Here is a 26575-nt window from a genome sequence, read left to right on the forward strand (position 1 = left end):
AGTGATGATTTTTGATGCAGTGATGTAGATCCTTGAGCAACCACAATTATGTGGTGGTATTGGCTTGATCTCATCACTGCTGATGTTAAATATATGATATGAACAGGGGTATGGTCTTCCAATACTCACTTCTGCAAAGCATATAGTATGTGGAAGCTGATTGGAGTTAAAGGAACACAGTAAGTCTGCCCTGCTGCTTTAGATAATAGCCCTCGTTTACAACTTCAAAGTAACTTTACATTATACAGCTGCATATCTGAGTTATAATCCCAGCTTCCCCAAGTGTTTACCCACTTTTGAACCCAGTGTCTTCCAATGTAACATTATTAACTCTTATTGAATGTTTTGAAAATAATTTTACATAGTGTTTTCAAGTAAGGGGACTAGATAATAGCACCCTCTTTTCTCCATTTGTTATGCTGACACCAGTCAAACTACTTCAGTAAACCAAGAACACAGATTACTATTTATTTTTAAAATTAGCCACCTTTGAAAGTTAGCAATAGCCTGAGCAGCACTTCGAAGTGTGGTTGCCCACAGCTGGTTATAACATGTCTTTAACATGCAAACCTTTAAACTAATAAACAGGTAAATTTCCTGCCACAAGTATGCAAAATTCTTTCCTTTGAATAAAGCATGACACCTGTCAACTCCAGTGCAGCATAGGGATGAAGCAGGCAGGGGGGTGGGTGTGCCCTTCCTGCGGGGAGGGAAGGTGGCCAAGAAGCGTACTGCAGCAGTCTCTCAGACAGGGGGCACAAATGCAAATCTTGGGAGGTGAGCTTTCAGCTGACCAAGCTACCTCTGTATTGACAGGTTTCATAGCAAGTGCGCAGGAGCATACACTTGCATGTGGATGACATTGTTCACACACACACATACACTCACTCACTCTCTCAGTGGGAAAAAAATTATGGCCATTACAAATGTTCTTATAACCGAGATGCTGTCAAGGACAAAAAAATTACAACTTTGTGGTTCCCATATATGATGGCTTTGGAAGCAGATTTTTGCCCTCAAAATATTTGGTTAGTAACTCCCCCAGGATGAGAGAATGAATTAGCTCATGGGCTGTAGGGAAACGCTTGATGTTTGGCTGGCACAAGACAAAAATGGCCTACAGAAAAAAATGCATCATAATAGAAGTATCTTTGCATAGAGAGTGTAAAATAAATGTTCTGGACCAACAGATGATGCACACCATACACCATCAGCTAACCTACTTTTAACTTACACCAGTTGTCTGTAGTTTTCAAGATCAAAATAGAATTTGCAAAGTCCTTATAGACAGTAGGTCTGTATGCATCTTCCAGTAGGAAAATCTATTAACTGAATCTGTAGCAGTCAGAGATAACTGATATGAATTAATTGTCACTCGTACGAATCCCTGTGGCTGCTGGTTGAATTTTAGATTATGACTTTGTTTCCACAGTTAAATACTTCTTGAAGAGAGAAATCCCTAAAAAGCTGCTGTCCACATGAGATATCACCATGAGACTTATTACAGCATCTTCCAAGGATCATTAAGCTGTGAGCATTACAGGTGCTTTCACTGGGAAGAAACCGAGACAGATTAATTTTCAAACTGCAGTAGATTTCCACAGTAATAACTGCACAGTATTATTCAACATAGTTTCACACATCGCTATTAAATACTATACATGTAATAAAAGTACCTTTAGCTTTGTATTTCCTTGCAATCGTTTAATGCTGCTAATGTCTCTCTCTATATCCTGTCATGTCTTTTGCAATGCCTGAGTAATAAACATTTCTTCTTGAGTCTTCTTTTTGTGCACTTTATGCCCAAATGGCCTAAAAAGGAGTATTAGGAGCTATGGCCAGAAGTGCATGATGGTAGGCACTTTGTGCTTTCAGCTGCTGCATTACCTTCCTCACATTCTGTAAGGTGCAATCTAAGAGCTGTGCCTGTTGCATCTCTTTTGTTATCCTTCCCTTATCCCCCTTTAAAGGAAGCCTAATAGTTTCTGACAACCTACATCGCAAATACAGGCAAACTGCTAACAGACATCTCTTCTCCTGAATTAACTCCTTCCAGAGAACATCCAGTATGTTTTGACAACTGACTCGGGTTTAGGCCTCCTGTTGCCCTAGCTATTTCCCTGAAGTAGCCACACTACCTGCCTATGTTGAAAGATGTGGGTAAATGCTGGGTCTTTCCCTGCTACCTTCTCCAGGTGGTTGTCTGCTTGTCTCCCTGTGTGTACACAATGTGTGTTACCAAAGTTACCTATTATAACATCTGCTGTATCATTAAAAAAAAATGCCACTTGTTTGTCTCCCTGCTCTGTTTGCCAGTCCTAATAAACCATTGTCAACAGCACCTGAGAAGTTTCCTCTTCCGTTGCTCCAAATGGAAAGAACTGCCCCAGAGTAATATTCCTAACAGCAGCAGTTATGTCTGCTGTAGTATTCTTGTTTATCTGTGTTTTTAACCTTCTGCCAGGATAGGGTACACTCCCTTCTGATGATCTGGAGCAGCGCCAGTTTCAAAAAAAGCTATTAGTACCATGGTGCTACCTTTGTTGGCTCTTATGGTGTTTGTTTCCCCACCTTTTTGTTGTGCACATTTGGAGTGTACATTCCCCATTTGGTTGTGCCAAAGACATTTTACTCCAAGACGTTGGTATATTTGGGAAAGTGATTTATCTCTTTACCTATGATACCAGCTGTGAATGTTTAACCGGTCTTCCTTTGAGTTTCTCTGTATCAATATGCAATGATTTGATGCCTTCCCTTTTCTGGAGTTGTGCTCTGCTGGCTAGAGTTCATTTTTTTTGCGCATTTCTTCAGCAGTGTTACACTCCTGATCTGTTAATCAAAATTTCATGTCTTCAAGCAAAGTATGGAGTGTTGCCTTATTTTTCCCAATACTTATTTTTGCAGTAATGTCACTAGTGATGTGTTCTGGATTTCTGCTATTTTCTCTGAAGTTTTACCTAAGCTTCAGGAGTAAGTTTAAAACATTCAAAAACATTTTTCGTTTTATGGTAATCCACTCCAAATCTGACATTTTAAACATGTCAACAGCAGAGGAGTTAAAAACTTCACCCAGTGCCCCTGGTTAGTTTGGTGCTGATTACATGTGTACAGATGCCTGAATTAAAACTACCAAACTCATACTACCTCTCTATATATGAAGGAAGCTGCTCTAGTACAAGTGCTCATATGCTTGCTACCACTTGCTGTAATTAACAAGTGCCGCAACACCCACTAGCCCAAGCCTACTGAATTATCTATCCTTCCCACCACCAAACTGGACTGAACTAAACCTACAAGATCTTTAAATATAACCCTAAAATTCCTGCCTGGTCCTGAACCCTAACCACAGCACTCTTCTCCCTAAAAGTAAAACTTCACTCCCCTTCCCTAAACTTAAAGTTCCTGATTACACAGTAACCCTAAAATTCCACTCTTTTCTCTAACCATAAAGCCTCCTCTTGAGTCCTGCCTGAAACCCTAACCTTTACTCCTACGCTCTTGCCCAAACTCATCTATTGTGTTTGGATATGGTGTGGCAGCCGAGGAGAAAGAGTGGAGCTGCCACACCTTATCTGAACATGTAATTGAACTCAAACAAGATAGGATGGTTGTACATACTACTGGAACCCTAATTCCTTGGCTGCAAGATAGTGGTATTTGAGCTCTGAAGCATTGTGTGCTAGTAGTAGGCCCAGGGAAACAATTTAGTACTGACCTTGGCACCCTGGGTTGGGGTTTCAAGCTGTTATTAATTTGCTGCCACTCTCTTCTGCTTCTTTGTCTCCTTGTTCCCTGTTTGTCCCTGCTTTTTATAGTCTGTATGTCTGTTACTGTCTGTGCATCATGCAGTTTTGTTCTGTCAGTTACATTTCATCTTTCTGTCCACATAAAAGTATTTCCCTTACTGTATTCAAACATAATTTGAACAGATGGATGGGTAACTGCAAATTCACCCCCACTTTAGCACTACTGGCCCTCATGGATAGTGGAATTGTAATTACCACAAGGTGTACTTGTTTGCCCCACATTTGGATAGTTATTTGCAAAGTGTAAGGGCTAATGATTACTATGAGAGTCCAAGGCTTGGCTTCTTAAGATCCTGACAGATTAGTACCCTAGTGAATACCTATGAACCTTGGTTGCTTTGATACACTTCACCTCCAGACAAATTTCTAGATGTAATATCAGTCTCGCCTTTATTCTCACTTGCAGGTTGGATCCATTCCGTCGGATCCGTCTCCATCATTCAAAAGCTTGAGGTGTTCAGCAAGGCTCATGAGCATTCTACCTTACCCATGATGCAGTTCCCTAAACCCCCAGATCTCATTTGCGAAAGACGTGGTCCTTCCAGGAAGCTCTGGGTTAAGTGACAGTTTATATATTTTTGTATTTCTTAATTGACTTTTGTACTTTGGTTTCTGTTCGGTTCCTCAGCTAGTAATTCCCTTACCCTTCTTTAGTTTGAATTTTGTTAAGGATGTTCTTTTTGGCTTTGTGAATGTTGTTCCCTCTTCCAAGCTTTCCCTTTCCAACGTCCATTTGAGTTAGAGAACATTCTTTAACCCTCTACTTCTGCGATTTTAAAAAATAAAAAAACACTTTCTATATTTCCTCAATCTAGTCAACATCTGTTTTAGAGGTCATTCGTATGTGTTTGTGTTTTCTTCCTTTTTTTCTGAAGCTAAAATTTGAATTGCTCATTTTTGATTACAGCAATGTCTCAAAAACAGGATGGGAAACCGTTAGAGTTTAAAAAATGTAAGGAACGTGGCTGAAATATGCCTCTAAGTGATACACACACTTTGTGTATTGTTTGGGCCCGTACATTTACAGGAATCATGCTTCATCTGCCATGGTTTCAACCAAAAGGCTGTTATGGAGCGTAAAAATAAACTAATATTAAAAGGTTTACTAAAAACTCATTTTTCTGAGGCTATTTCACTGGAGTCTTCTAAATCTAGTAAATCATCAGATATGGCAGAGATATCTCAAAAGCGACCTTCCTGTACTCCAAAATCAGCCTTGAAGTCGAAACAGTACGAAAACTGACTGTTCCTACAGCTTCCTTGGAGCAGTCAGTAGCTTTCTGATCCGAGAGGTCTTTGGAGCAGCCTGATCCTTCTACTCCGACCTCTTCAGCTCCCACTGAGTTCAGACTTTGGAGCCATTCTCCATCATTGCAGCCTATATCTTCTCGGCTCCAATCATCATTATTGACAAAATCGAGATCCCCTACCCTTATCTACCCAATCTACTAGGAGCTTGTAGATGATGATGTGGATAGGGTAGTGCAGAGGCTTCTGAAGACACTGACTTTGGCCAAGTTATTGCTGGATCCAAGCCCAAAGGCATTGGATCCGACAAAGTCCTCTCAATCAGCTCCTATTTCTCCTCCAATCTCTGGTATCGGAGCCAGAAGATTCGGATGTCCAACTAGTGTCCTGTGTCGGCTCCCAGGCTCAAAGGTTCTTCAGATCTGATGTCTGCCCTGAGTTATTCTGCTTTGTCAGAGTAGGAGATCTTTAGGAGCCCATCAATCAACAGTTGAACCCAGAGAGCAGGCTCTTATCTCATCTGATCCTACCTCTGCATCAGAGCATCTGTCCTTTGCTCCGGAGATTGCGTCGGCACAGACTACCATTTTGTCAGATCAAGGGCAGAGTGCCTTTGAGATTATGAGGAGGGTAATGACTACATCCCAGTCTCAGACACAGTCTCTCCAGGATCTTCCTTCCATTTCTGTGCCATTGACTTTGCCTTCTCACGTACCTTTTCTACAGGACCACAGAGATCCCAGGCCTCGGGATGTCCAGCAAGGGATCCCCCCTTCTGAAACTTCCCCAGATCACTGCACTGAGGAAGTCCTTTGGAAGAAGATTTGCAAGAGGAAGCATCTGGACTCCCCAGAAGAGTCTGTCACATCTGCTACTGACCTGGAAGATGTAGAAGGGTCCTCGCTGTCATCTCCTGAAGATGTCTCCTTTGGAGGCATCCTGTAAATGTTAAAACAGAGAGGTGACTGGCAGACCACAACCCCTGCAGCTGAAGAGTCAGTATACCTGAAGGCTTTCGGGTCTCGCCCTTCCACCTCTTGGGTGACCCCTCCTTCCAATGATTGTATTGAGTTAATCTCTTGGAAGGCTTGAGAGACCTCAGACACCATAGAAACTACTCCTAAGAGGCCAAATAAATACGTTACTGCCCCTTCAGACAAGCCTTTCCTCACAAAAGGTGTAGCAGTGGATGCCATGGTCATGGCGGCGGCCAGTAAAAAGGAAGTGTGAGACTAGTTCCCACTATCCATCCCCCGAATAAAGATTTAGGACTATGGATAGATACAGGAAGCACATCTTTTTTGTCCGCAACCTTTGCCTTACGGTGGCTGAATTACTTAACATTTGACTAGACTACAGAGAGATTTGATAAAGGAGTTGTCAGACTCCCTTCAAGGAGCTGTAGTTGATGAGGTTGCAGACAAGGTAACCTCTCAGCTCACCACCCTAAATTCTGTCACAAACTCTTCCATGAGACTCATCTCATATATGTAGCAGATGGAATGAGTAGGGCAGTGGGTTCAGGCATTTCATTTAGACACCAATGCACCTTTGTGATTTTGCGGAGCCCTGCAAGTCTTTTTTCTTTAACGCACCTTTTGTTGGCTCCTCTCTTTTATGGCCCAAAGTTAGAGATGCTCACCAGGTGTGAACAGGCAGGCAAGACCTTATCTGCCATTGGAGTACGTTTTTCTACAACCACCAGACCTTTTCTCAAAGGTCAGAGAAGTAGTGGAAAGATGTGATTCAAATAATCACAAAAGTCTTTCCAAGACACACACGGTAAAATTTCCCCCTAGAGGCAGAGTGGGAAACAATAATGTAAGATGCTGGACTTGCAGCAGGGGAGGTCCACAGAATCAGTGCTCCAGAGAATCTTTCTTTGGTAAGCCCTTTCAGCACTCCTAAGGGGGGTACCCGATTGTCCACCTCTGGAGGCAGTCGAGGGATGACTGTCTCTGCACCTTCATACCTGGCCAAGAATAACAAATGACAGATGGGTGCAGAACATAATATCCAGGGGTTACGTCATTACCTTTTCCTTCCCTGTTCCTAAAAACAAAATTGTTTCAGGCATTCCACCCAGTCAAAAGGAACAAGCAACCTTAAAGATTAAAAAGTTGCAAAGAAAGAGTCATCCAAGAAGTCGCCACAGACCAGATAGGATTTGGAACTTAAGATTCTTTTTAGTTCCAAAGAAAACGTGACTGGAGCCCCATTCTGGATCTCAGCAATCTAAACAAATTGGTCAAAAAAAAGCAAGTTCCGGATGGTGATACTGCAGTCAGTATTTTTTTTTTTTTTTTTGAAAAAGACAATTGGATGTGCTGTATTGATCTTCAGGATGCATAATACCATATATGGATGGAAAGGTGGGCCAGAAGGCATGTGCGCTTCCGGCTAGGAGCCAGTCGCTTCCAATTTTGAGCTCTGCCTTTTGGTCTTACTACAGCCCCAAGAGTGTTTACCAAATGCATGGCAGTGGTCACTGCTCACCTGAGGTATCAAGGATTCCAGGTGTTTCCATATGTGGACAACTGGCTCATAACTGCCCCGACCAACCGTCTTCTGCAACACGCAAAAGACTTCACGCTACAACTCTGTTCCACTCTAAGGATTACAATAAACAATGAAAGATCTGCTCTAGAGCCATGTCAGAATTTGGACTCCATAGGTGCAGAAATAGACGCAAGAAGGATGATATCAAGACTTCCACAAGACAGAGTAGATGAACTTTGGTATTATGTAAGAATATTGATCAGAAAGAAACGAGCTTCTGGCAAACTAGTTCTTCAAGTACTGGGCAGAATGGCAGCTTCAATTGTTCTTATTCCCTTAGCTCATCTTCACATGAGAATACTGCAGTGGTGAATTCTAGAACTACCAATGACACACAAAATCATGATGATAAATTCATGCAGAAAGGATTTTCAGTGCTGGATTCAGTCTTCTCTGGAATCTCAGGGCTATCACTTTATTCCTCCCCAACCCAAAACCACTGTGAAAACAGATGCTTCCCAGATGGGTGGGGGCATTATCTAGGGAAGACAGTTCAAGGTATCTGGCATCAGCACAAGGCCCATTTGCACATGTACATCCTGGAGATAAGGGCTGTGCTTTTAGCATTGCAAGCATTTCAAGACTCACTCCGTAACATTAGCAATCCAATCAGGCATGTCAGTAGTCTAGTACATAAGCAAGGGGGAAGTAATCTTGGCTCCTTTGTCAGGAAGCCCTAAGGGTCTGGCAATAGGCTACATCTTCCATTCGCTTTCTGATAGCAACGCACATCCCGGGGAGAGCCAGCATAATAGCAGACATAGTGAGCAGAGCTATACTGTTGCCACACACGAGTGGTCTCTCAGTCAAAAAAATTGCGAAACAGATTTTCCAAAAATGGGGCCAGCCTTGCTGCAACCTTTTTGCCTTACCCACCAATGCCAAGATGCACCAACTACTTTGCCCTGATCCCCCATCCAGATGAGTCCCCAAGGGATGCACTTGTTCATGATTGGCCTCCAGGACCCCTTTATGTTTTTCCACCAACTCCTCGAATTCCCAAGCTACTACAAAAAGCCAGTTTGTTGAAGACAACAATAATCCTAATTGCCCCCCCCCCCCTATTGGCCTCGACAAATCTGGTTCCCCTTCCTTCAGCCTCATATTCAGGATGAACCATGGATTCTGGACCCTATTCCAGATCTTCTGACTCACCCATAAGGAATCGTTCACCGCAGTCTAAACAACCTCAAACTGACAGCTTGGCTGCTCCAGTTCCCCTGATAGCCAGGTTTCCTTCCCTTTCTTCTCCTGTAAGACTCATTTTATTTCTTCTCATAAGTCATCCACATGAAAACTGTACAAGGGAAAATGGAAGAAGTTTGTTTTATTGTCTCAGTCTAAGATTGATGCCTTTACTGCTCCCATACATTTTATATTAGAGTTCTTATAGGTTCATAGGTATTTACTAGGCTAACAGCCACAAAGGCAATTTTAAGCCTAGCCATGCATCCCAAATCTCACAAGTTCTGATCCCCTTGATAAGCGTAAGCATGGGCCTGAGATATAAACCATTTACAGGTTACCTGTTTGCATTAGAGCCATAGGTGCCGAACCAGTGATGAATTTCCGGTTTCCCATCCAATTGTCCAAGTTGCATTTGAATTGGTTAGGGAGGAACTTTGCTTCACATGGATGGGGAGGTCTCTGGGATACATACATGTCTCTCCAGTAGGTCCTATTTATATCACAGGCAAGGTTTAAGTCTTTAGACTGGGTAATTCTGGTACTGTTTATTTTGTGAACATGCAGGAGGCCCATCAGAGTGGGTTCTGACAATACCCTGTATGGCAGGCATAGATCTTCCCTCAAAAGCCTGTAGAAGGCAGAATACAGGGATAGGGCCTTGAGTTGTTCTGCATAGGACATATTAGTTATGCCCTGAGGAACCTCTGTGGAAGTTCCAGTTGTTGGATTTGCATGGATAGGTACATACCAAAGGGTGCATTGTACTCAATGATAGGTCTGATGAATGTTGAATACAGTGGAACAATGACTTCCTTGGGCTTAGATGCCATATCTTTGTAAGTTGCGCAACATAGAATGATTTCCTCACAACTGTAGACACTCTTAGCTAAACTTTTCAAGGAAGATGCTACTGCAGCTACTATTAGAGTGCAACGGCAGCAATTTCACTTCCATATAGGAGAAAATGGCTACAGAATCATGTCAAGCAGGCTTTGTAAAGCCTTTTTGAAAGGAGCTACACTTCTAAGGCTTCCATACAAAGCCCCATCTCCACCTTGGGATCTCAATTTTGTTGCCACATATCTATTGTCCCATTGAACCTTCTGCTAGTGTGACTTAAAATATCTTTCTTGAAAGATGCTCTTTCTTGTAGTTGTCACCTCAGCAATGAGAGTTTCAGAATTAAAAGCTTTCTGTCAAACCACTATACTTGATTTCATAAGGACAGAGTTTCTTTATGCCCCAACCCCTCCTTTCTGCCCACGGTTGTATCTGAAAGTAACCTCAGTCAGTCTGGTGAGTTACCCGTATTCTTCCCAAATTTTCAGAATAAAGGGGAATATTCGTTACATCGATTGGATGTTCATAGACAGTTACGTTTTTACCTACATGGACATTTATAGACAGTTACGTTTTTACCTACATAGAACTGCAGAATTCAGAACATCAGATCAGCTATTTGTTTCCTATTCTAACACTAAGAAAGGCTTACCAATATCTAAGGTTATCTTATCCAAATGGCTTTCTGAATTAATTTCATTTATTTACAATTCTAAGAACAAGAATCTCCCTGCACCTGTCAAAGTTCGTTGCATGAGAGCAATGGCTACTTCAGCTTTCCAAGCAAGGCCATCTTTGGACAGTATCTGTGCTGCAGCCACTTGGGTAAACCGTCATGCCTTTGTTACTCATTACAAAGTAGATATGGCCTCCTGGAATAGAGCATCCTTTGGTTCTATGGTTCTGAGGAATATTCTCTCATGAGCTACCCAAGAATCAGGTAGCTTGGGACGTGGTTCCACAAGTGAGAATAAAGGTGAGATTGACAACATCACATAAAGAAGTTATGTACTTACCATAACGTTCCATGGGTGTTGCCCATCTCTGCCTTTATTCTCACACCTCACCCATCTACCCCTTCCTACACTTCCAGGAGATCAGGTAATAGTAATTGGATATCCTTTGGACTCTATAGCCTCAGCAGCCAGTTATTCTTGCACTGTAAATATTACCTATAACTTTAATTTCACTAATGTTTTTCTTGTATGGGCAAACAAGATCTGGGGGTTGAGGGAACTGCATCATAGGTAAGGGAGAATGCCACAAGCTTTGCTGAAGGCCTCGAGCTTTTGAAAAGGATGAGACTGATCCAATAGATCGGATCCGACCCGAAAGTGAGAATAAAGGCAGAGATGGACAACACACATGGAACATTATGGTAGGTACATAACTTTTTTATTTGCATCATAAAGTCATCTGGATATGGATTGAGTTGTTTTGCTATATGCAGTGGACTTAACAGTTGCTACTAGGCTGGGTTGGGGTTTAATTCTCTGAAGGTGTGATGCTGACAATTTTTCATACTCTTGCGCTGTGCAGCCCATTTTCCCCAAACTATCCTAACATAACTGCTGAACAGGACATATTGCTGAATGTTTACTTTAGGGTTGTAAACATACATTTTGATGACAAAACTGATTTGTTTACTATGCAAGTCCAGAATAATCACAGCTGCCTAACAAAAAATATTATGCAAATTTACAGTAATATGAGGAGGTATTGAATTTCACACTTCCCCTGAAAATATGCAGGTGTATGGGCTTTAAATCAGTACAGCTGGCAACAAATTGAGTACTCACAGCAAGAGGTTCTCCAGTTTGATTCTTGGCTGGGGTGCCTTGTGTGTAGAGTCTGCATGTCCTCCATGCGGTCACATGGGTTTCCTCCGGGTGCTCTAGTTTCCTACCACATTCAAAGGACATACAGTAGGTGGCTTGGACACTCTAAATTGACCGTAGGTGAGTGTGTGTGATACAAATGAACTACCATAACAGTGGTAGCCACCTGGCAGTATAAACTTTGGCTCAAGATGCGATTGTCACTGCTGAAGTAACACCCTAACCTCATGCAAAAAGGGAAAACTGGTTAAGGATGGAAGGGGTATGGTCTGCTGATTCATTCCACTGCAAGCTGTATAGTATGTGTAAAGAGTGATTAGCCTCAAGGATGAATGGCAATTGCACACTCCTGCCACATCCAAATAAGCTTTACACTGTGCAGATGCAGATCTGAGTTATACTTCTTGGTTTCCTAAGATTTTACCAGCTTTAGACTGAGCCCAGTGTCCTCCAATACAAAAACAGTAAGTGAAACTTAGTGTTGTCCAGTTCAGTCTTGCTAACAGTAATTGAAACTTAACCTAGAATTACTCTCTGCACAAAAGCACACATAATATTGCCCAGAAAAGGGGGAAGTTGATGATAATTGTGTAGTATCAACATCCTGTTATCCATTGTACAAGTATACTACCACCAACCAAACTATTTTGCAAACCATGAACACAGATTACAGTTTACCTTTAAAGTGAGCCATCCTTTCAATATTTGAAATGTAGTAGTAGTACTTTAAAAGGGCGGCCACAGTGGTGCAACGGTTAGCGTTGCCACCTCACAGCAAGAGGTGTTCCGGTTCGATCTTCGGCTGGGGTGCCTTCTGTGCGGAGTCTGCATGTTATCCCTGTGGTCGCATGGGTTTCCTCCGGGCACTCCGGTTTCCTCCCACATCCCAAAGACATGCAGTAGGTGGATTGGACACACTAAATTGGCCCTAGGTGTGAGTGTGTGCATGTGTGTGCCTTCTGTGGAAGGTTGGGCGCCGGGCTGGCAACTCGACACTATAAAACTCCACTGCCAATCATGAGCGGACGGTGATCCGCTGTGGCAACCCCTAACCGGGAAAAGCCGAAAGAAGAAGTAGTAGTAGTAGTACTTTAAAAGTCAGATACTTAGAGGTGTATGCATGTTTACAAACCACAAGAATGTAAAATGCAATGTAACAGTTCTTTGCAAATGGAAATATTCTCACAAAAGAATGTAAATCAGAAGTTCTGAACACACAGATGACAAACTGCAAACACAGGCAGCTATGCTACATTTCATCTAGTTTTATTTGAAGATTTATTATGCCATGTTCCCTTCAAAATCAAAGCAAAATTTTCACAGTCCTTGTAACAGTGTATCCATCTCTATGTATATCCTTTAAGAAAATTCAGTAATGTTCTTTAGCAGACAAAGTAGTTAACTGACTTAAATTCTCTTTCTGAATAGTAGTCCCAGTCAGAGGTTTGTGTCTTCAATAGGAATTTTAAAAAAATATTTCTTCTTTTCACAGGTGATTACTTGGAGGGTCTGGACAAACAACTGGTCAAATAGAGCATCACCTTGTGGCCTAGTGCAAGATTTTCCAAGGAGCATTAGGCTTTAAGGATTGCAGAGTTTTGTACAGTCAAGAAATTGATGTACTGCAGTTTGAAAAAATAGCCATTTTCACAGTAGCAAGTACTTTTCTACAGTTTCTCACACCTCTATTAAATACTAAACATTTATGCAACTTTTTATCTGTCAGAGGTTTTTTATATTTTCTTTGCTCTCTAACGTGAAGGTTTATATATCTGCAGACAGATGTACAGCTGTAATGAGAGGTGTTTGCATACAAAGTGATTAACTGTAGGCATAATGTAATTGAACTATTTAAAAATCCACGTCGGTTCAAGAGAAGTAAGCTGGGTTATTCCCTTAAATGTACCAAGGTGTCCCACTAAGATGAGACTAAAGAGTTAAGTACACAGCAGACAGGAGTGAAACTGAGGAAGTAATTAGGAGATGGAATATCAAAAGAAATTTGATTTACAGTGGTTCTATAGAGTGAATGCACAGAAGTCTGAGCATTGGGTTACAATAGACAAGTCTGAAGTTAATGCCTTTGCTTGAATCATTTACAGCAATGTCTGTTTTGAGGGAGATTTCCATTGCAGCACCAACTTTAGGATTTTTTTTTCCATTTTTGGCAGTCTCTCTGTGTTTTTCCAGCAGTTTAGTATAGGCCATGTATGTGTTTATCTCTATTGAAACTGTCTCTGTAGCTTCAACATTCAAATTTGTTAGCCTTTTTACAAGTAGCAGAGGATGGTTTATGACTACAAAATTACTCCCATACTCTATAAACAATAAGCCATTTGATGGCTAGAAAAGTAAGGTTATGAGCTGGAATGTGGTTATTGTGCTGTAAAAATGAAATTATGCTCTTGCAATTGAACTGTTAATTATGAACACAGTAACCTTCAGAAATTATAAAGAAAAATATTTATTGCTAGGTAAGCATGGTACACATTATAAGTTATTCAGTGACAGTGGTAGAGAATTCCATCATGATTTAATTAGAGATGTAGCAGACTACTTCAATATTGAAAATATGACCAGATCCAACTTATCCTTGGAGTACTGGGCTCCTAAAAAGACACCATCATAAATGATGATAAAAGTAAAATATATATGTGAATAAAAAACAGCATTGGATTAAGAGCTGATGGTGAATGGTGCTTTGTAGAATGTCTGTGACTACAATTTTTATATTGTTTTCCCATCTAATTGATCAGCATAAAAACCAAAAACAGGAACTTATTTTAAATATTGCTCTTATAAACTTAGAAATTTGCTGGAATAACACTGTGTTAGCCTGCATTGTCTGAAACTTAAATCTACGTGTGTGTTATCAGTTAGTGACCTCTGTTTTCAATGATTTGGAGAAAAAAATGTAAGAGGAGCAAACCAAAATATAAGGTGAAAAATCTGGATAGTTGATTGTTCAGTTGATAAGTTGCCTTCTCTGAGAGAACCTGTTTCAGCACTACATGCATCAGGGATAGCATTTCCCAATGCCGAATATTCAGGCAAAATTTGGAAAGCACCATGGAAACAACTTTTTACCACAAATTAAAGAATTGAAATTGGAGAGACATTGTATTGCAAAAGGACTGTGCAGGGTGGAAAGGACCAGGAGTCATCACTGGCCATGATAGATTTGTGAGATTTGGGTACGGGGATTTGTAAGGTTGTATCATTCAAGGCTCTGGAAAGTTGAGACTGAATTGGAGGAACAACCAATATGTTAAAAATAACAATGATGTGAGATGCTTAGTGGAAATGATGCCAAAAAATGAAAAAGGCAAATTAAGATAAATTGTTTATACCAAGATGCTATTTCAAGTATAACATGTTCTGTTACTACATTCTGTGTAGAAGGCATACACATTGAGCCAGGAATTGATCAGATGTTCATCGTGTTACACTGCTGCAGTCATTACACTTGGGTTATCCTGCTGTCAGGCGGTCCCGCAGTCGGCCAGAGTTCCAAAGTTTTGGTCCGGCGTCTGTTGCTGTCGCCTCTTCCCTGATGTCAGTGCGCCAGGGGTATATAAGATGCAGCCGACGCCATTTTCTTCAGTCTTTCTTGCCGCGCAGTGCCCGATGCAAAAAGCAGTTCGCAAGTGCCGGTCGGCCGACTCCTGAGATTTTCATTCCAAATCCAGAACCGAAGTCTTCTATAAAGCTAAGTACCCCATTGGGGAAACTTTTTCTTGCCTCAGACCGATGTCAGTAAAGTTAATAATTGTATTTCTTGTCGGAAGCAAGTACCTCATAAGGATTTCCATTCTTATTGTATCCCATGCCTAGGCCCAGACCACGACGTCACAGGTTGTCAGTTTTGTGCTAGGTTTAACAAGCGCACTATTAAACGTCTGTTTGATTTTGCCCGACATTATTTTGGCAGACAATTCAATTACACCATGCCGTCGGAACAACCGATGACCGGGATGCACAAAAAGTGCAAAGACAAGGACAGGCATCCGAGGCCCAAAACTGACGACGATGCCTCTTCTAGGCCAGTCAGGCACCTTTGCAGCCCCTGATGACTGCTTCTTTGGAACCACAGGCCTCCTCTGACTTCCACGTGGAGATGGCTGGGCCTTCGGATACATCAGATTTACGGCCTACTGAGACTAACCCTTCAGAGGAATCTGGAGCAGCTGAACAGCCCTCAGCTTCAGAGGGTGTTTTCAGACCTACTCGGCTAACCATTAAATCTTTTGCTAAGTCTAAAACCCCTTTAAAAACAAAGAAACAACTTCCACATTCACCAGAAACAGATGCTTAAAATGGCCGAAGACTTAATTACTCTGATCAGGGGGTCCCACTCTCCTCCTGATAAAAGGCCTAGACAGGATGCAGACTGTGACTCATCGGACCAGGTGTCCATCTCTTCAGATTCATCCTCAGACCAAGGATAACTCTTTACCCCCTTATGAGGATTCTAATGCTGAGGAATGTATTCCTTCAGCCACTCCCAGAGGACTACTCCTTTGGGGAAACCTTACATACCATGAGGGAGCATTTCCATTGGGAGGGCCAGGATTATTCAAAATCCAAGAAAAGGCTCAGAGATTTTCTTTTATTACCTCAACACAGACCCCTTGCTATTCCGCCAATGTTAGATATTGTGGATGATGTGTATTCTGAATCCAGTTTAAATCCTGATTCTTTACCTCCTGCTCCAGTTAAGCCAGACAGATACTACAGAGTCCCTGACTCTCACATATTTCTTTATAAAAGCCCTGTTGCTGACCCTGAAACTATTTCCCAGGGTCCCAAAGGGGTAAAGGCCTCTACAGCAAAAAATCCAGTTCCCTCTGACAGAGATTCCAGTACATTAGACAGATGGGGGAAGAAAGTATATACATCTGCAACTTTAGCAATGAGGGCCTTAAATTGCCAGTTTCACATGCTTAAATATCAGCAATATTTGATGTCTCAGTTGAAACAAAAAATGCTTCCAAATTCAGATCTTCCTAACTATAAGGAAATGCAGGATTTATTGCATGCAGCTGAACAAGTGGGAAAACATACTTTAAAATGTGGTTTTGATTCATTAGAGGCCTCCTGTAGAGCAGCAGTTACAGGGTCTGTCATTCGAAGACATGCTTGGTTAAAAGAGCAGACTTTACCAGATCATGTTAAAGCAAAATTATTGGATGCACCTTTGCAGCAGGATGTTTTATTTGGAGTTGAGGCAGAAGAGGTATTAAAGAAAATGGAGGAGAAGGCAAAATCTATGCAAACGGTGAAGGATTTCTTACAGGTTCAGCCTCCTCGATTTAGCAGAAATTGGCCAACAAAAAATTGGTCCTTTCCAGTTACAGACGGACCTCAAAGGGGCAGATACAGATGCCCAAGAGGCAGAGGTCAGCCACAAGGTTCTTACAGGCCTCGATAAAGAGGTGCTTCAACCCAGAAAGAAGGGGAAGACAGGCCTCAACCTTATAAAAAAACAGCCCCAATGACTTCCCACTACAGCTGCCAAGCACTTCTCTCTTGGCAGCCCCCTTGGGGGGAAAACTAGCACTTTTCTTTCACAATTGGCATATGATCACCAAAGACAAGTGGGTTCTCAATATTGTATCTCAAGGTTACAGGTTCCACTTTCACACTCTGCCAAGGTTAAAAGGAATGCCAAATCAATGGGCAGAGGCTCAAAGACAAATTACAGCACTCATGGACATGAGAGCTATTCAAAAGGTACCAACACAAGAGCAAGGACAAGGATTTTACTCAAGACTCTTTCTGATTCCCAGAAAGGACAAAGTCTGGAGGCCCATTCTGGATCTTTCTTCTCTAAATACTTACCTGGATGTTCCAAAATTCAAAATGTTGACACTACAGCAGCTTCTTCCCATGCTGGGAAAGAAAGCTTGGCTCGTAACTTTGGACCTCAAGGAGGCATACCTACATGTCCCTATCAGGCAAAATTGCAGAAGATACCTCAGATTCTTAGCTGGTTCAATGCATTACCAATTCTCTGCACTGCCCTTTGGCTTATCTGCTGCGCCCAAGGTCTTTACAAAATGCCTGGCACCAGTAATCGTATTTTGCAGACAAAAAGGAATTCATATTTACCCATACTTGGACGACTGCCTTATTCAAGCAGAGAGCAAAGACATTCTTCTAAAGCATCTGGCGTTTGTAAAAAGATTGCTAATTTGCCTAGGGTACACAGTAAACGAAAAGAAGTCAAAACTAGTGCTCTCACAAGAGATAATATTCCTGGGTGCCAACTCATTACAGCCGAGTGCTCCTCCAGGCGTCTTCTGCAGTTAACCCCTACTGCTCCTCTAGGCGTCAAATATGGATTGTTCATATTTGCATTAATAATTCCAAAACCATGTTACTTACAAGGTACCAGGATATTTTGTCTTGAGCCATATGTGATGGCAAACACAACTCTATTGATGTTTGACCTCTTTCAATGAGAATTTTCTAGAACTCTAAGGTGATAACTTAGTTTTTAAAGGCTTAAGCCACGCCCACTAGGGGTTAAAGGTGCACACTCAAAAGAGCTGCTCTGGAGTGAATGAGTACAACGGCCCAGATGGCTTATCTCATGCCAGACAAGCAAGGACAACTGACTCAATATTTCAAATTGATGGCAACAAAAACCCAACTCCCTGCAAGAAAAATTCTGCAAGCCTTGGGGTACATGGCATCTTGCATACTACTAATTCCATATGGTAGACTGCATATGAGGAAACTATAATGGTACCTAAAGAGTGTCTGGTCTCAACACTGTCACAGTTTGAAAACAGTAATACCACTTATTCCTTGCCTTCAACAGGAGTTTCAATGGTGGACTCAAGCCTGTCACCTCAACAAGGGACAGGCTTTCACTCAACCCACATCCAGGCAAACACTGACAACAGATGCTTCGGATTACGCCTGGGGAGCACACATGGCAGGAAAATGTATTCAGGGCAAGTGGCCTGCAGAACAAAGGCATCTTCACATCAATCAAAAAGAGATGCTAGCTGTACAAAATGTCCTTATAGCTTTCAAGGACCTTCTGCATCCAGGACAACTACTACTAAAGACAGACAACACCACAGTTAATGTGGTACATAAACAAGCAAGGGGGCACTCATTCATATCCCCTTTGCAGACAAGCCATGACCTTGTGGAACACAGCTCTAACCTATCAAGTTCATCTGCAAGCACAATTCCTGCCAGGAAAGAAAAACACACTGGCAGACGACTTAAGCAGAAACATCATGGATCCGCACGAGTGGAAATTACACCCACAAATATTCAGAATGATAACACAAAAATGGTGGAGCCTGGACATAGATCTGTTTGCATCCCCAATGAATTGCCAGCTACAGAAATTCTGCACAAGGACTTACCACCCACAAGCATGGAAAGTCGATGCTCTCTCATTCAGCTGGAAAAACCTACAAGTATATGCTTTCCCACCACTACCTCTCCTTTCAAAGGTACTCCTAAAAGCCAGACAAGAAAAGCCAAAGATGATCCTGATTGCCCCAGACTGGCCACGCCAGCACTGGTACCCAATCTTAAAGAATTTAGCACAAGGTCCACCATGGATTTTGCCTCAAATCCCACATCTTCTGACTCGACAAAACAATCCGATACTTCACAGCCAGCTCAAGACTTTAAACTTGACTGCTTGGCAGATTCCTTAGTCAAGCAAGCAATGCCTCTCTCCAAAGCTGTTATGGATGTCATTCTGGAGGCCAGAAGGCCTAGCACCAGGAAAGCCTATTCGGATAAATGGAAGAGATTCTGTGCCTGGAACCAGGCTCACAGCCTTGACCCTCTTGTCCCAAATATTCCTCAGATACTACAATATTTAACTGAGATGCTGGACAAAGGCCTCTCCTTTTCATCCATTAAGATCCACGCCTCTGCCATCTCTGCTCATTACAACACAGACCCACCAATTCTTTCTAATCCTTTGCTAAAACAGTACCTCAAAGGGGCTAAAAACATAAGACCGCCCCGTAGAGCACCAACTCCAACTTGGGACCTCAACTTCATCTTGGAAAAATTAACTTTACCTCCTTTTGAGCCAGCAAACTCAGCAGACTTAAAATATGTATCTTGGAAAACTGCTCTGCTCCTGGCAATAACCTCAGCATGAAGAGTTTCAGAATTACAGGCACTAATGGCAGTGGAACCTTTCATTTTCCACCAAGACAGGGTGTCTTTAAGAACAAACCCTACTTTTATGCCAAAGGTGGTATCAAGTGTGGCTCTAAACCAAACTATTCACTTGCCAACTTTTTACCCAAATCCACAGATTAAAGGGGAGTGACTTCTGCATTCCTTGGACATACACAGGCAGTTACGCTTCTACTTGGACAAAACTAAAGCATTCAGGAAATCTGAGCAATTGTCTGTAGCATATGCTGCAAGGAGCACAGGGAAAAGCCATTTCAAAATGGATAGGGCACTGCATACGTTTCTGCTATACACAACATGGGAAAGGTGTACCTAACAGCATTAGGTCTCATTCCACCAGGGCAACAGCCACTTCAACTGCCTACCTCAGAGGAGTACCTACCAAGGACATTTTGGAAGCAGCAACTTGGAGTTCTGTGCATACCTTCACCAAGCATTACCATCTGCCTCTTTACTCTAAATCCAGAGCTGGCTTTGCCACTGCAGTGCTGCAGGGCCTTATAGCCACCCCTAATGCCTTATAGAGCCAGCCACCTAACCTCAGCTTTGGGATTCTACCCAAGTGTAATGACTGCAGCAGTGTAACACGACGAACATAGTACAGTTTTGTACCTACCATAAATGTAGATGTTCGAGTGTATACACTTCTGCAGTCTAGGTTACCCTCCCTCCTTCCCCACTTCCTTGCTGGTACTTACCTAGGCCTTCTACCCTTTGCTACCTATGGGGAGTATTTGCTGGTAACTGAAAGTTTTTGATTGCTTTTCTTGTGTATGTTTTATTAGCAATTTGCATTGCCTACCTTGTTGGAGGCACCTGACATCTGGGGCAAGAAAAACTGAAGAAAATGTCGTTGGCTGCATCTTATATACCCCTGGCGCACTGACATCAGGTAAGAGGCAACAGCAACCGATGCCGGACCAACACTTTGGAACTCTGGCTGACTGCAGGACCGCCTGACAGCAGGATAACCCAAGTGTAATGCTTGCAGCAATGTATACACTCTAACATCTACATTTATGGTAGGTACAAAACTGTACAGCCCTTTGGTTCATATGTAGAACATTATGTATCCCTTACGTAGGATATATTTTTGAATCTAGAAAGAAAATGTCCAAAAACGTTTCTCCACTAGGAGGGTGTATATCCACAAAGAAACTCAAAAAGGGTAACACCTAAAGCTCATATTCTGGACAGAAAGTTTGAACAGCTTAACAGAAAATAACTTCCAAAAGATTCACCAACAAGTTAAGCTCTTTGTCTCCTTTTGGCCATAATTTTTTAAAAACAGTTGAGTTTTCTTCTTTTTCTGTGGACATTGTCTGGATTTTCCAAGCTCTGGAACTTTCTCTCCTTTTCAAGGCAAGCTGTCTGGGAAAATTGTTGAAACCCAAGAAGTATTTATGATCTAGAACACACATTGTTCTACAAGTGTGAATAAAACTGAAAGTCATTAAGTCTGATGGGACAATCTCACTTTTTTTTTGTTCCTGATGCATTCTATTGCCTGGAGGTAACAGTATCTTGCCACATGGATGATGCATTGGGTGGTTGGCAAAGCTTTTTCACTTCAGTTATTCTATACCTAAAAGCTAGTCTTCATGTTATTTATAAAGAGCTTGACTACTTATGATACGAGGGACTGGACTTTGCCTCTTTTGATGGAATGGTGGTATTACAGCAAGAGGTTCTGTAAAATGTGTTCAATTTATTATCATAAAACCATCAATGACATTGCAATTGGATGCCCCTCATCAGATAGGCATATGTCAGAAATAAAAAAAAATTATCTGGGTTGCCAGACAAATTATACCAGCTGTTGTCTCTGGCATCCAGCATAGAAACTACCACTAAACAGATTATTCATGTTGAAGATAAATGGTTCAGAAATGTGTTCTCCAAATGTTTCTCTAAAACTTAACAACCTGGAGAAGGGTGATTTTGTAAAACTTACTTTTGGTGCTGCTTCACATGGAAACTTAGTTGTTAGTGGCACTCAAGGGGAACATTACATTCTTTTGTTGGAAGAACCAAAAAATGCTTATCCCTTTGCTGGCACTCAGAAACAAGTGTGGTATACATTTTCTTGACAGGAGAAACTCTTGCCTTGTGTGCCTCATTATTGCACTCTTCAACTGCTCTCTGTTCTGAACTTACAGCTGATAACCCAGTTGGGTAATGCAGTACATATAATCTTTGTCACATATAATTGCTCTTTGGTTGAGGCAATTTACTATTGAACCATATTGCAGAGAAGAGACTTTGCTGGAAATGTAGGGGAGTAAAACTTATATTTTTATTTTGTTTATTAGGTTTATCCAGCCAGGTTTAATTTAAAAAAAAAAAAAGTTTTTTAAAGGAGGCCTGGGATGAAAAGCACCAACATATTACAAACATTTTTAAATGGACATTCAGCAATATACATAAGCAGATATTATTATACCTTAACAATTACAGATACATTTGCTAATTAGATCACATTCATAGGATCACAGGACGTTACTAGGCTGATGTCCCTAGGGCCCTTACAATCCTAGCCAAGTTATACCCTTATTTCCATGATCAGCACCTACTGCCCTTGTCCAAGAGGGACATAGGTGGAACCCCTGGGGTGAATTTACAGTTATCCATCCAATCATCCAGATTGCTTTGAAGAGGCCCAATGAGGTGCTCTGACATGAAGCGGGAGTCTGTTCCAAAGGTGTGGTAACCTCTGGGAGATAAAGTTGTCCCTCTATCAGATTCTATTAATGTCACATGCCAGGTTAAGGTCTTTAAAGGAAGTAACCTGTGTACCATTTGACTTATGGACATGCAGCATTTCTAATAAAGCAGGAGCAGAGATTTCCTCTGAGTACTCTGTATGAAACAGAATAAAGTGATGGTGATTTCAAATGATCAACATAGGACAGATGCTGAAGACCTTGAATTTTCCTTGTGAGGAACCTTTGTGGTCTCTCCAGTTGCAGGTACTTGGAAAGGTACGTACCAAAATTGGGTGTTGTACTCAAATTATTGGCCTGATGAAGGAAGAGTACTGGGAGGTTATAACTTTTTTTTTTTCTGAAGGCAATGTCCTTCTGAGATGAGCCATGTAGAATGCCCTTCTTACCGCTATGGAGGCATGGCAGTCAAAAGTAAGGTTGCTGTCAACCTGTGTGCCCAGGTGTCTCACCACTGAGTGCATACTTGAGGTATTGCTGTTGATGTGATAATTGGCAGGAACATCGCCCTTACTGAAAAGGATGATGCATTTTTTTTGCATTGAGTTAGTTTAAGGCCATGACTTTGACACCAATCATTTGTTTGTGTAAGACCCTCTTGTAGGATGTTGACATAATTTGGAGATTTTTATGACCACTCCCAGTTTGTCATCAGCAGACTTTGTCAGCCACAAACCTTTAGTTTTTGTTTATACTTTGGAGAAATAGATTCCAAACAGTAGAGGTCCTAGGACTGATCCCTGTGGAATACCATTGGTTACAGGTCTACTGTTGGAGGTGGATTCCCCTATTTTGACTATATGGGTTCTATCAGTGACCCATTTAACGATATAAGGGTTGATAGCTAACTGAGTTAGTTTGTCAATGATGCCTGAGTAGAGGATAGTGTCAAATACCTTGGCTAAGTCTAGGTAGGCTCTATGCACAGATTTACCCTCATCCAGGACCTTGGTGACTGTCTTGAATAAGTCCACTAGGTTTAACAGGCATGGTCTCCCTTTGACATATCCAAATTGAGTAGGGTCAAGTGTTTGGAGATTACCTATCTCTTTGTTGTTAAGGTCCATGATGATTCACTCCATGATCTTGCAGATAAGGCTAGTTAGGCTAATAGGTCTATAGTTCCTGGGGTCAGTGGAAGCACCACCTTTGTGCAAGGAATAACAGTGGCCATTTTCCATTCAGCTGGGATGAATCCGGTGCTTAGACTATAATCGAAGAGAGTACCCAATGGTGTTGCTAATTCTTGTTGGAGTCCATATGGGGTGTTATCAGGTCCCATAGATGCTGTGTTTTTTTTTTGCCTTAGAGAAGGCATTTATGACCTGCTCTTTAGAGATGCAAGATAGGGGACAAGTGGTAGGAATGTCATGGGGTATGTGTGGTGGGGACAGGGGAGTGAAGTTTTCACAGAACCTGTCAGCCAACAGGTTAGCTATGCCCACAGGCTCAGTATATGTGGCATCATTAACTAGCAGTTTGGCACAAATCTGGGCCTTTCCATTTAGGTTATGGATGTAACTAAAGGATACCTTATAGTTGTCTTTAAGAAAGCTAATTTGGATTCATAATTTGCTTTGGAGGACTTCACAAGAAGTCCTAGCTGAGGAGGGAGTGTTTCTACTTTATGGCTCACTCCCTCTTACTGTTAGCAATTTCTTCTTGTTATTGTAAAGCCCGTTAATGACAGTTGTACACCAGGCAGACTTGTTCTTTCTTGAGGAGCTTGTTTTGGTCCTATTGGGTACGGCTAAGTCAATGCAGTTATACAGGTGTTTTTTTAAACCATTGCTGTAGAAGTCTGTATAGTTGCCAGTTCCATCGGGGGAGGGGGGGGTGCAGTGAAGCTATTTATACTATCCCATAGGATGTTATAATTTGCTTTGGAGAAGTTTAGTTGCTGCTGTGATGGGGGGGGGGGGTCAGGTGTGATAGTTACTTCAGATGAGACAGATTTGTGGTCGGATCTCACCAGGGAAGACCTCAAAGTGGGGGTGCTACAGTGGACCCCATATTGATAAGCACCAGCTCCAGGGTGTTAGCACCCCTTTGTGGGGATGTCAACCAGCTGGTCCAGGGCATTGGAGTTAATGAAGTCAAGAAGCCTTTAGGCAAGTGAGTTTGAGCATGAGTAATTTACCCAGTCAAAGGATGGGTAGTCAGTCACCCAAAACCATGGTCTTCAGATGCATCTTGATAGATTCAAGTAGATCCAAACAGGCAAAGTGGGTGTCCTTATTCTTGGAGGGGGTCATGTAGCTGGCAATCACTTAAATAGATGTCCTACCAACAGTTAATTCCACCTGAAGTATCTCCAGGGAATCATACTGTTTAACCAATCTGGAGGTGTATGTATCTTTAATGAATATTAATGCACCACCTCCTTTAGTTTTCATGCCTTCAGTTTGTGGTTTGAACATGTGGAAGGAGGTGTAACCCAATATGGCTTGGGTGCTGTCCACACCCTTGAACCAGGTCTCTGCACTGTAGAAATGTCTGCATCTTCCAAGGTAAGGACGGCTTCCAGTGAGTGCAGTTTCGTGTTAAGACTTCTAGCATTTAGCAGCATAACCTTGAGGTTGTTTTTAGATGGAGTTTTTATGTCTGTGAATTTTGTCCTCGAGACACTACCTAAAATTGGCAGTATGGGGGTGGCAAGTGTCTTAGCCAGTAGCTGAAATCCCAGGGGTGACAGATGACCATCTCTGGCAAAGCACTGAGGTCTGTTGATTGGCATCCCAGGCCAACAGATACTAGATCCCCTTAGAATAAGACCAGAAATTAAGCCAATTATTGAAGTCTTATTTTCTGTTTGTATTGAGGCATCATCCTAGGTGAAGGTAAAATGCCTGAGATGCATAGTCCTAGAGCTCAGTCATGTCTCTCTTCATATAGTCCAGAGAGGTACATCTCAAGTCATTCACACCAACATGGACTATGGCGGAGCCGTAACAGAACCTGTTGAGAGACTTGAGTGCATGTGTGGTATGGTGCGTCCTGACAGCTGACTGTTACCTTTTCCTTATCCAGCCTGGTGAGTGGGACATCTGTGTCACCTATGACTAATATTTGGTTTTGTGGTTTGCCTTGAGGGCTTGACAGGGGAGAGAATGGTGTGTGAGCTATTATGTGTATTGTGTGTACTGGACAGTGTAGTGGTGCAGCGGTTTGTGGTGTTGCCTCACAGCAAGAGGTTCTCTGGTTCGATTCTCTGCTAGGGTGCCTTCGGTGCAGAGTCTGCATGTCCTCCCTGCATTAGTGGGGGTTTCCTCCAGGTGCTCTAGTTATCTCCCATGTTACACAGACATGTGTCCGGAGCATTTCTTCCGAGGCCTCTGCTGAAAATTGGCTCATTCAAAGTCAGGCTCCCAGTAAACAAATGTTAAATAAATAAAAATAAATATTGTGTTGCTATGAAAATAAAGACAAATGTTATAGTATAAAAGATACTTGTGCATTAGAGGTTGAACACTGAGCATTCAAAGAGGTATTTTACTGGATTTGTCAAACAGATAATAGATCTAGACATTTAGAGATTATAGTGAGGAAAGGAAGTTGTTTGGGTAAAACATGTTAATATTGTAGTTAGGTGGGGTATAGAGACAATTTTATATGATTGTCATAAGTTTTATATTAGAAGTATAGAGTTGGGGTGAGCAGTGTCACTAAACTATATATGGTACTGCTAGACACTAGTAAAGCTACTTGGGTGTTGGCAAAGACTGGTTGTCAGGATTTCTAATAAAGTGAAATGGTTTGAGGGTATGACAAGCTCAGGATAACTGACATTTATCCCAGATGTTTACAGAGCAAATCCATTGCTTTGATAGGTATTTTTTAAACACCAATATTGAATTATCACTTAAGGCACAGACAAACACTTTTATATAAAAGAAAACAAACCAAGTTATAATGTTCACAGTTACAAACGTACATCACACATATTCTTTTATACAATTATCGTCAATCCAACATTACATAAATTGTTCATTTCCTGCCTTCCCTTAAACCTTACCCCTTCTCCAAAACAATATTCTGCATGCATTGTTCCTACAATTTCCATTTTTTTTACTATGTGATTTTCTCCTACCCTTTTCTAAAGACTCCATTTTTATTTCTCTTATAATATTCAGTAATTTGATGGGTAACGTTTTAGTTGTGTTTTAAATAAGCTTGTATTCTGAAA

The 26575-nt window shown here is 41.7% G+C and overlaps 1 protein-coding gene across 2 annotated transcripts in view; it reads left to right on the forward strand.

The window, feature by feature from the left end:
• The window catches only part of UTP23 (UTP23 small subunit processome component), a 193823-nt gene extending 180633 nt beyond the window's left edge, over window positions 1–13190 (forward strand). For both annotated transcript variants that reach the window (XM_044067068.1, XM_044067067.1), the window contains exon 4: window positions 12972–13190. In XM_044067068.1, coding sequence (XP_043923003.1) covers window positions 12972–13064 — 93 coding nt within the window. In that variant the 3' untranslated portion in view covers window positions 13065–13190. The remainder of the gene's footprint in view (window positions 1–12971) is intronic.
• Window positions 13191–26575: the final 13385 nt, after the last annotated feature.

This window comes from Protopterus annectens, chromosome 3.part1 (assembly GCF_019279795.1).
Source record: "Protopterus annectens isolate FY-2018-M chromosome 3.part1, PAN1.0, whole genome shotgun sequence".
Lineage (NCBI taxonomy): Eukaryota > Metazoa > Chordata > Ceratodontiformes > Protopteridae > Protopterus > Protopterus annectens.